We start from the raw sequence: 9,817 nt of genomic DNA on the forward strand, positions 1-9,817 counted from the left end.
AGAGCCTTATTATATAAATGTCAAATTTGCAAATACTTCTTTAAGCTAAGTCAACTGCAATCAAAAACTATATTTTTAAACTCACCTGAGCTGTGGTCGACATTATAAACTCCTGCTGGCTGTCAGCTTTCACCTACAAGCATGCCATTTACTCTGTTCACCACTGAATAACACAGCTGAGGTCTGTTATGTTAACAGGCAGCCTGTCATTGACTACGTGTCACCTGTAATTTGGGTGTATAGGTAACATGTCAGTGAGCTCTACTCATCTGTAACATATTTCCTCTGCCAGGTCTCAGTAAAGCATGCAATTAGTTTGTGTTTCACCTGCTACAATGACTTTTCCTTTCCTCTGAACCTGTGAAGACCTTATGTGTGGCCAGGGCTCTGATGAATGGGCGGACATGGTAATAACTCACAGCAGTAAGTACTGGTTAACAACGCCCAGTGCTCTGAATTTAGGGGAGAGATGAGGATTCATAGAAGAGTAACACACCATGTTCACCATGCTGACATCCCACCTGCTTTATGAGTTTTCATGTCACTTTTTGTTCAGGTAGTCTATATTTATGAAGTTCCACTTCCGGGATTGTTCTCGTTCTGCGGATGTCACTCTTTACGAATGTCCCGTTACCTTCCGCTTTCTTTGTTTTGTAATTTTAAACTCCGGGGGATTCATGAGGACTATGTTTAACTGCTCCTCAGATCTCTGCAGGGTAAATCCAGACAGCTAGCTAGACTATCTGTCCAATCGAGTTCACTGTTGCACGACTAAAACAACTTTTGAACGTACACATGTTCCACCAAAACAAGTAGGTCTGGTAATGCAAGACTAGACAGTGAGTAACAAGATGTGATAGATAATAATGCCATTCACACCAATAAATACAGGACCCTTTTTGGAGCTGTGAGATGAGTACCCACATGAATATACATCAAAAGTTGCTTTCACCATTTTAGATGTTTATCACCATATACAGTCTGTGTCCATATACTTACAGTATGTGTTGACATCTGAGTGGGAGAATTTAATTTTTTAATTATTAGAGTAAAAGTTTATTTGCATTTGCGTAAGACAAGTTCTGCATGTCAGATCATCAAATTGTTGAGAAAGTGGCATTTATTCCCCATAAATAAACCCCTAATGTATGTCGTATGAGGCTTACTAAAACATGTTTCTTTAAATATCCATCTACATATAATTTGGCAAGGAATTCAATTATGCTCTATAATTCACTCTACTAGTATAGTAAAAATATTTAATTGAAGAATGTTATTTAGTAGTAGTCGAATTATTTCACACAAAAGCACATGTTTCACTTGAAAAGTACTGAATATTAGGGGTGTAACGATACAGCGATTCATTCGTCACTTGTTGGTTGCAGGTCCCTGAATTGAATCGAATCGAGATTGTATCGTGGCACACTTTGTGATATCAGCAAATATTTGATCATTGTCTGAATACTCAGTATAATATCTATCCTATCTATCCTAATACAAAGAGTGATTTACACCCCTGCTGAGTATGGGTTTAATAATTTCAAATGATTTCTTGCAGTCTGGCAGCTGGCTGGGCCCCTCCTACTTACTGCTGATAACCCTGTGAACTTTCTAGTGGCTCTCCAGTTTAAGCATCCCTCTCACCTGCAGGATGTCGTGGATCTGGCTCAGCTGCTGCCTCAGCGCCTGCTTCTGGTGGAAGCTAAAGGCCGGGTGGTAAGAGGCCATGGTAAATAGTAAAAGAAACTGCTCCTCGGTCCTCCCGTCATTCAGCGCCAAGCCGTAGTTATTGATCACCGTGTCTATGTGAGTCAGGGTCCGGTACAGGACCCCCGCCGCCTCCCTGTTGTCCGAGCCGAGCAGGGCGAGGGACACCAGCAACTTGCTGCGCACCACCTCGTCCGTGATGTTGGTGAGGCCAGATAGGTCGGCGGGGTTGTTGGCTTTGATCTCTGCATCCCGGAGGGAGTGGTAGTCCTTGCGGGCCAAGTCCTCCAGGCAGGAGCCGAGGAAGCGGAGCTCGATGGGGACGCAGAGGTCCAGAAGGCCGCACAGGAAATCGGCTCTGTGGGCTGAGGTGAGGCAGGAGAACCAGCGGTACACCCCCTCCCTCTGGACACAACTCCGGCTCTCCACCATCCTCACACATTCACCCGAACTGTAATTGTTTAGACAATAACGGGAATTAAAATGTCAAGACTTTCAACGGAGATTGAACTTCACAACAAAGGGAGCGCGTGTGTATGTGTTCGTGCGTAATTGCGCAGTCGCGCGTGAGCAGCGCTACTCTCGAATGGCCGTAAATTCACAGCTAATTTCTCAACTTTTTGACGCTGTTTCCCTTTCGGTGTTTTTATCCACACAATGCGACAGTGAAAGCAGTGAAATCAAAGAAGCACAACTCTATTCCTTTGTTGGCGAACCAGCGGCCAAAGAACAGCAGGCCTTATCGAACCATAATCTCCAAAACCAAGTCGCCTTACATCAAGCCGAAGCGGTCTTGTTTGTGTTTGAGCACGGCGGCCAGGAGTCCCTCCGCCGTGTCCCTCCACGCCGGTCGGACCGCTGCCCCCTCCTGACGGTTAGCTATACTTCTTGCAGGATGGCAGAGTGGATCAAAACACACGGCCCCATTCAAGGAGACGCTCAATCATTTCGGATCTGAGCCGCCCCGCTCTCCCGTCCCGCACGGCGCAACGATCCCGTCCTGTAGATGCTCCTCTGTCCTCATGGTTTTCCACAACTTGTGCGAAGCCCAGCGACAAAAGTCCCAACCGATAGCAAGACTATGCTAGGTTAAAGTTTAAAAACAAAACTAGTGTGGCCTGAAGCTACTGCTGCTACTGCCACTGGAAATAACATTATTTCCGAGACATTACCTCATCAAACGCCGCTTTGGAGAAGAAAAAAAACTCACAAATGATAGGCTACTAAAAGTTATCTCCACGCACTGAAGTCCATGAATGAACTGAGTGCAACATGTTGTTCTACTCTCCCTGCATTCTGCCATGAATCTTAAAATCGAGAAAAAAACAGCTGTTTATAACATTAACCCAACTCTAGCAGCAAGACCGGCCCACCATGAAGAAATGTTTTCTTTGATTGGCTGCGAGTCCTGTCTAACTCCATGTGGCCTCTCTCGTGATTGGCTCAGAGGGATATCCGCTGCCCTGCTATTTCACATCTTTCTCATGCGCTCATACATGTCTCAGCTTTATGTCTGAAGCTTTAAAGTGCCAGGAACATGTTAAACTGATGCTATATAATCTATTTAGTATGATAGTCTCACTAATAAGAAAAGATATGGTATGATATTCAATTTTTAGCAGCTTAATATTAGCCTACTTGAGGGTATTTTGATATGACAGTAAAGTTAACAAAACAAAGGAAATCTTATTATAAAGTACCACAATGTTTACCATTACTACAAATACAAACACATAAAGACACAATATTTAAGGACAAGTGTTATTATCAGAGTTTATAGCGCATAAATGAGAAAAGTCAATCATGAAGTCACAGTAATGAGAATCAAAGGGTAATATTGGCCTATAGAAATAGCCTATAGTTTTGGCAAGGTATAAAATGTGTGTGGGATGTGGTGGTGTCATTTCTTGTCAGTCTGGCTGGTGATTCACTAAAGCCACTACAGTTTTACACAGCAGCATCAATGATCTGTATTATATTTACAGTTAAATAGTTTCTTTACGGTTCAGTACTCGGTGGGAAGGGAGCGAAGCGAGGCCCCCTGTTGCTGTTATTATGTAGTTATTATCTAGGACCACAAGATGGCGGCAGATGTCCATGTTAAAACCTGATGGAGCCGCTTTCTGATACATGTGGACACGTGGACATACCTAGTCACAGATGATAAAAACATTACACCAAAAACAATTTTAAAACACCAATGTAGGCCTACTTGATAAAGCATATCATGCCTCTTGTTTTCCCTCATTTGCCCTTCTGTGTAGTTCTTCCCCTGTTTCCCTTCTTCTCCATGAACCCAGCCTCCCTCTCTCCTCACTTCTCTTTGAGAACATTGGTCTCTAGAGGTAAACCCCGCCCCCGAACACAGGCCCTGCCCCTCTGCTGACGAAGGAAAATTCGGTTAACGCTGCTATAGTAACCGTACCCCTCCCTCTCTGCATCAGGGATGCTGCCTAACACACAACCACACACACACAACCACACACACACACACACACACACACACACAAACTTTAAAAACACAACACAGCAACACAAAGAAAGAGAAAGACTAAAAACACAAGAGCCAAGAGTCATTTTTCTTTCAAACACTTTCATTATTTTCTCCACATAACTCAAAAACAAAACAGAGTAATTCCCAGAAACATAAAGGAAGAAAGAAAGAAAGAAAGAAAGAAAGAAAGAAAGAAAGAAAGAAAGAAAGAGGCAAACCATAGAGAGAGAGAGAGAGAGAGAGAGAGAGAGAGAGAGAGAGAGAGAGAGAGAGAGCTTGGCATGCTGTAGCATGCTGCGGACTAACAGGGTGACGCAGGGCACCGTCACCAGGCTGATGGCATACAGCAGAGCTTCTTGAACCTTTTTCAGTCTGGGACCAAAAGGAAATGAAAATACATTGTTCCGCCTCACAAGGTACAGGCCCATTAGACTGGGCTCTTGTACTGGGCTCTTGTAATAATGTGGGGAAACACCAGAAATGAGCCTACAATCGAGTTTCACTTCCAGTCCATAGTTTGAGAAACGCTGTTGGCCAGAAAAACAACGGCAAACCTCCCTGCCCTCCTGGAAGTTGTTACCGATGGCAACAGGCTCAGCCATCCCATCCCAGCTTGTGGAGGGAGGTGGATGTACACTCATGTTCACACAGTCCGATGAGCATTCAATGATGTGCACACGTGCACGGATGTGCAAACAAACACAGGTTCTGTGACACACATGCACACACACACACACACACACACACACACACACACACACACACACACACACACACACACACACACACAGAAAAACCTAGTGTCTTCCTTTGTCTATAGAAAACAGACAAACTGTGATTGGTGTTTCTGTCTATCTGTCTGTCACTGAGGGGCTTGGATAGTTGGAGGAGAAGCTGTGGAATGGTGACTGCTTGCTTCTAAATTACAACAGACTTACATCATTTCAACAAAAGCCTTCCAAAAAGTTAGTTCCTTTCACGTTGCTTGGAGTTTCATTTAACCCAGAGATCAGGAACAGTCCACCAAAGACATTTTGAGTGTTTAATTCCAGCTTCATGATCAGTACCAAAATGGCTTCTCTCGAGACACTGCTATTATCAAAACTTAACATGTCACGTGTGCTTCTGAAGCTTTTTTTGCTTTCAGATTTAATGCACAACTAAGGTATTATAGTACATATACATGCATTGTTGTACTTTTATCAATTTGCACTACAAAAGCAAGACAGGTGGCGACTAGTATTTTTTTCAGACTTCTTGCAAGTATAGTATAAAAGATGTTGTCGTCTTCAGGTTACGTTTTGAGAGAAGCAGTGGCAGACACTGATTTATTAAATTGATATTGACTTTAAAGCCAAATTTTCTGGTGTTAAACATACAGGCTTTGCTTCGGTGGATGCAGTATTTCCTCTGAATGCCTCTGCTGGGGGGGCAGAAGGTGCAGCGCTTTGCCAAGGACTGTCTGTCTTGAACTACCACCAACACGGAGGAAGCTCCATTCTCTGACTGGTGTGTGTGGAGGTGGGAGCGAGTAGGAGGGAGAGACGGAGAGAGCACAGCTGTCAGCTGATGCTAGTATAGGCTAGATGTGGATGAGCAGTGACTGTGTCCTCTTGAAATGCTCTTGTAAAGTTCATGAACAGCGTGAAAGGCCACTGAGCTACATGGAGACCCCACACAAGCGCATTCATTCATACACACACACGTGGACCCGACATGCCTGCTTGATACAGTTGCAAACACATCCTGCTCACATTCTGCAAAAAAAACATTCAGCGACACTGCAAACATACATTCACAGTAAATACAGACACACACACGCACACACACACTCAAAAACAATCTTACTTCCAGCATAAGATGAAGAATGAGAGGAGACAGACATCAGAACGGGGGCGGACGAATAAGAGGAATGAAGTAATAGCAATGTGTGTGTGTGTGTGTGTGTGTGTGTGTGTGTGTCTGTGTGTCTCTGTGTCTGTGTGTCTGTGTGTCTGGTGTGTGTGTGGAGTGTGTGTGAGTAGGCAGGGAAGTATCAACCATATATCCTGGGAGCACACACTCGCTAGTGTGTCTTACATAGATAGACACACACACACACACACACACACACACACACACACACAAACACACACACGACCACACCCCTTTAACCATCAGTAACAACATCCAGGCAGGTGGAGGAACCAAAAGACAGGAGTTATATATTATAATATAAAGAGGGGTGGAGGGTTACAAAAAAAAGAATATATCCATCAACATATTGTACATGAGAGAAAATGTTAATAATTAAATTATAAGTTACAAATCTGTTGAAAACTATGATTTGACGATGAAAAAGTCTTGTCAGTCCCGTCAGCAGACAGTGGAAGCAGACATCTCGCTGTAATGCCAGCTGCAGCTTCGCATGGGTTCAGCCCATTTCAGTCTGTGTGTGAACTACTGAAGCTCACTTGTGTCTAGTTTCTGGACTATATTATCTCCCTGTAGTCCAGTTACCTGGACTGGTCTACCCCTCTTTTGTCCACTTCCGCCTCTCTTCCAAATGGACTGGACCAAGCTTAGCCGAGGTTAGCCCTGCTTAGCTACCTTTAGCCCAAATATCGGTGGAGCCCTCCTTGGACCTTGTCTTCTTTCAGCCGGTTGCAGTCCAGGAACCGCCAGGAAAACGAAAGGGGCAGCAGGTTTGTCCTAATACTCATATGAATTTATAGTTGTTGTAGCGATAGGCTGACTCTGAAAGCTGTGCTGTCTTTAAATAAAAAAGTGGATAAACAAAACAGCCACTCCAATGTTGAGCAGAATCACCATGACAACCAGGAAAGAGCTGTAGGCCTGCGTGGGATAGAGACAGAGAGAAAGAGAGAAAAGAGGCGAGTGTCAATAATCAGGACACACACACTCAAAGCTCAGAGACAAAGCTGTTTCCATACAGGCAGTATATCGAACCTGCTGATACAAACAAATATACGCAGTCATTTATATTCCTCCATTTACTGTACCTCTTTTAACGAAGGGGATGCAGAACAGCCATGACATTTCTTACTACCGCAGTTGGTCATAATGAGAATCATATGTCAATAACATACAGTATAAGGGTATTAATTGAAAAGAGTAAAGTAAAAGCAAAGGGGAACTTAAACCTCCAAACCAACCAGTGGTTTAGTATAGGTGGCAAGGTGCTTTAACATTAACACAATTTAAAGGGCCAATCCACTGTTTTTAACATAACGGTTGATGATTCTCTTCTTTTTTTATCAGTTTTTCTCTATGAACTTATTGGCGATTAAAGGACTTACTGTTGGGTTGAAATAATTTCACACTTCTAACATCACTCTCATTGGACCTTGCATAACTGCATGCACATATGTCGCCCCACAGTTGTCAAGTGAATTCTGGTGACTGTCACTCGATTCTTTTACTGGTTCAGAAAATCCTACAGCCCTGGGGTTTATAAAACTGTAAATCAAAAAATACATACAGATGAACTCAAAGGCATGGGTGTCAAGTTAAATACAACGCTCTCACATTTTTGAAGATGTAAGGTTTTAACCCGACAGCAGCCATGTTCTCTGCAATACTCCCTGTATTGAATGAATGTTGAGCCTGGCTGTTTGCTGCTGGGTGATGAGTGAATGTAAATCACAGTATGGTTGATGTTCTCTTCCGATATTAGTTCAATTCAATTCAATTCAATTTTATTTATACAGCGCAAAATCACAACAAAAGTTATCTCATTGTGCTATTAGTTGAAAACTCTTTTTTTCAACTATTGGGTATGCTCACAAATCAGTCTATGTTTTCAACCATACTCTATCCTAATTATAGTCAAGCCCACATTCTTTAGAAATAGCATGTAAGTCAAATCTTTTTATTTATTCAAACCCTGGGTTACAAAGTACTTCACAGATATGCATTTAAAAATACTATCCAGGAATTGTTGCTTACTCTTTGTAAACATTCACAATTGGCCCCACCTCCCCGGTTTAACAAAAGCGATAGCCAACACCAGATTCTTTCTTGTTTTGGAACGAGATGCAGACGCTTTTGTCTGCTTGGTGTTTCTCACTGCTGTATTAGTGTTTTTTCAGTGCTGTGTCCACTATATTTACGTATCATTGAGCCCAAAGGGTGATGCCTGGAAACACGCCTAACACAGCAAAATTTAAAAAGAAAAGAGAAATTACGGGCAGAGGGCCTCCGCACATACATACACCACCACACACTTCTACTAGGTCATAAGTGATGATTGAGAGTGATATTTGAGTCTGTATTACTTTATGGGTTGGATACTTGATTCTGATTGGTCAATCCCGACATTCTGGGGTCTGCTATTTCTGTATAACAGATAGTTGCCATGGACAGAGTTCAGATCATAGACTCGGACGGGCCCTTTTAAAATCAATGAAATTGTTTTTAAATGTTTTTTTGGTGAGGAAAATCCTGCATAGTATACCTTTAAAGAACAAATTACATTAAGCAAGCATCACCTGAGAGGCCTATATGGAATCAGCTGCTACTGTTAATAGGATAGAGTCCAATCTTTGTAAGGCCTTATCTTTTGAATTCAATTTTATTTGACAGGAAACCTGTGGCGTGAAGGTACAGTTGCACCAGGTTCATATGGTTACAGGGAAGAACTTTGTTAGTAATCACGCAACATAATTTGGGATAAATTGTATACATGGTCTGAATAAGCCTTGAGGAACTCCACAGATCAGAGAAACACAATTAGACACTGTGTCAACGATGGACACAGAGAAGTGCCAATTGGATTAATAGGGAGAAAACCAGAGCTATACTAGATATTTCAACCCTACTTCCTCAGATAATCTTAAAATGATTTTGCTAAATAGATTAATTGTTCACTATACCGCTCTTTCTTGTTATCTGGTGTGCATTGTGTGGGTGGTTTCTGAATTACATGACGTTATACAAATCTTAAACAAATGTCACAAAAATGAACATATTGGAAGGCTGTTTTATGCTTTGCATGTCTTTGCAGTGCATGAAGATAAGACCCAGGAGCAGTGATGATCCATGTATGCAGTGCAATGATGAAGGAGCAGTTTGCATCTTAAGATAAATAATACAATCCTGGGTTGATCCTATAGAGAGACATCTTCTCTGACAGAGTGAGGTCAGAGGGCCAACTCGGCTGCAGAACAGCAGCCTGGAGCTGGCCGGGCGTCAGTGTCTTGCTCAATGACACTTAAGCAGATGCTTGCTGACAACCTGGGTCATGTGGGTGAAGGCCAGTCTCCCTGACCACCTGTCCACTCTGGGTAAATATGTGAAAGTGAATCTACTGTAGTATATCCACTGACAATATAATCCATGCAGCACTTAAGCCACACATTTCAAACTCCAGTCCAAACTGCTAAATCCAGCCCCTCGCAAATTTTAATCTGGCCCGCGTATAGGTATAGGTGCACTATAAATTTTAACCCACCTAGTTTTTGTCAAATTTTGATATTTGTGGCGCTTTGTTCTGACATTTTTGATGCCTGTTATGAAGTTTTTGTTGCCTTTGCTGAAGGTTTTGGCGCTTTTATCAATGTTTTTGCCACGTTCTCCAATGTTTTTCTAGATTTGGTAGTCAGTTTTGTCGTTTTA

General features: G+C 42.5%; 2 protein-coding genes across 4 annotated transcripts in view; both read right to left on the bottom strand.

Annotated features, from left to right (window-relative positions):
• zcchc14 (zinc finger, CCHC domain containing 14) overlaps positions 1-3,066 on the bottom strand; it is a 49,168-nt gene extending 46,102 nt beyond the window's left edge. For all 3 annotated transcript variants that reach the window (XM_032523217.1, XM_032523216.1, XM_032523215.1), the window contains exon 1: positions 1,645-3,066. In XM_032523217.1, the coding sequence (XP_032379108.1) occupies positions 1,645-2,139 (495 nt within the window). In that variant the 5' untranslated portion in view covers positions 2,140-3,066. The remainder of the gene's footprint in view (positions 1-1,644) is intronic.
• A 3,733-nt stretch (positions 3,067-6,799) lies between these two features.
• The window catches only part of jph3b (junctophilin 3b), a 71,599-nt gene continuing 68,581 nt past the window's right edge, over positions 6,800-9,817 (bottom strand). Inside the window, exon 6 of the mRNA XM_032523226.1 lies at positions 6,800-7,036. Within this exon, the coding sequence (XP_032379117.1) occupies positions 6,956-7,036 (81 nt within the window). The 3' untranslated portion in view covers positions 6,800-6,955. The remainder of the gene's footprint in view (positions 7,037-9,817) is intronic.

Source organism: Etheostoma spectabile, chromosome 8 (assembly GCF_008692095.1).
Source record: "Etheostoma spectabile isolate EspeVRDwgs_2016 chromosome 8, UIUC_Espe_1.0, whole genome shotgun sequence".
In the NCBI taxonomy this organism is placed as follows: domain Eukaryota; kingdom Metazoa; phylum Chordata; class Actinopteri; order Perciformes; family Percidae; genus Etheostoma; species Etheostoma spectabile.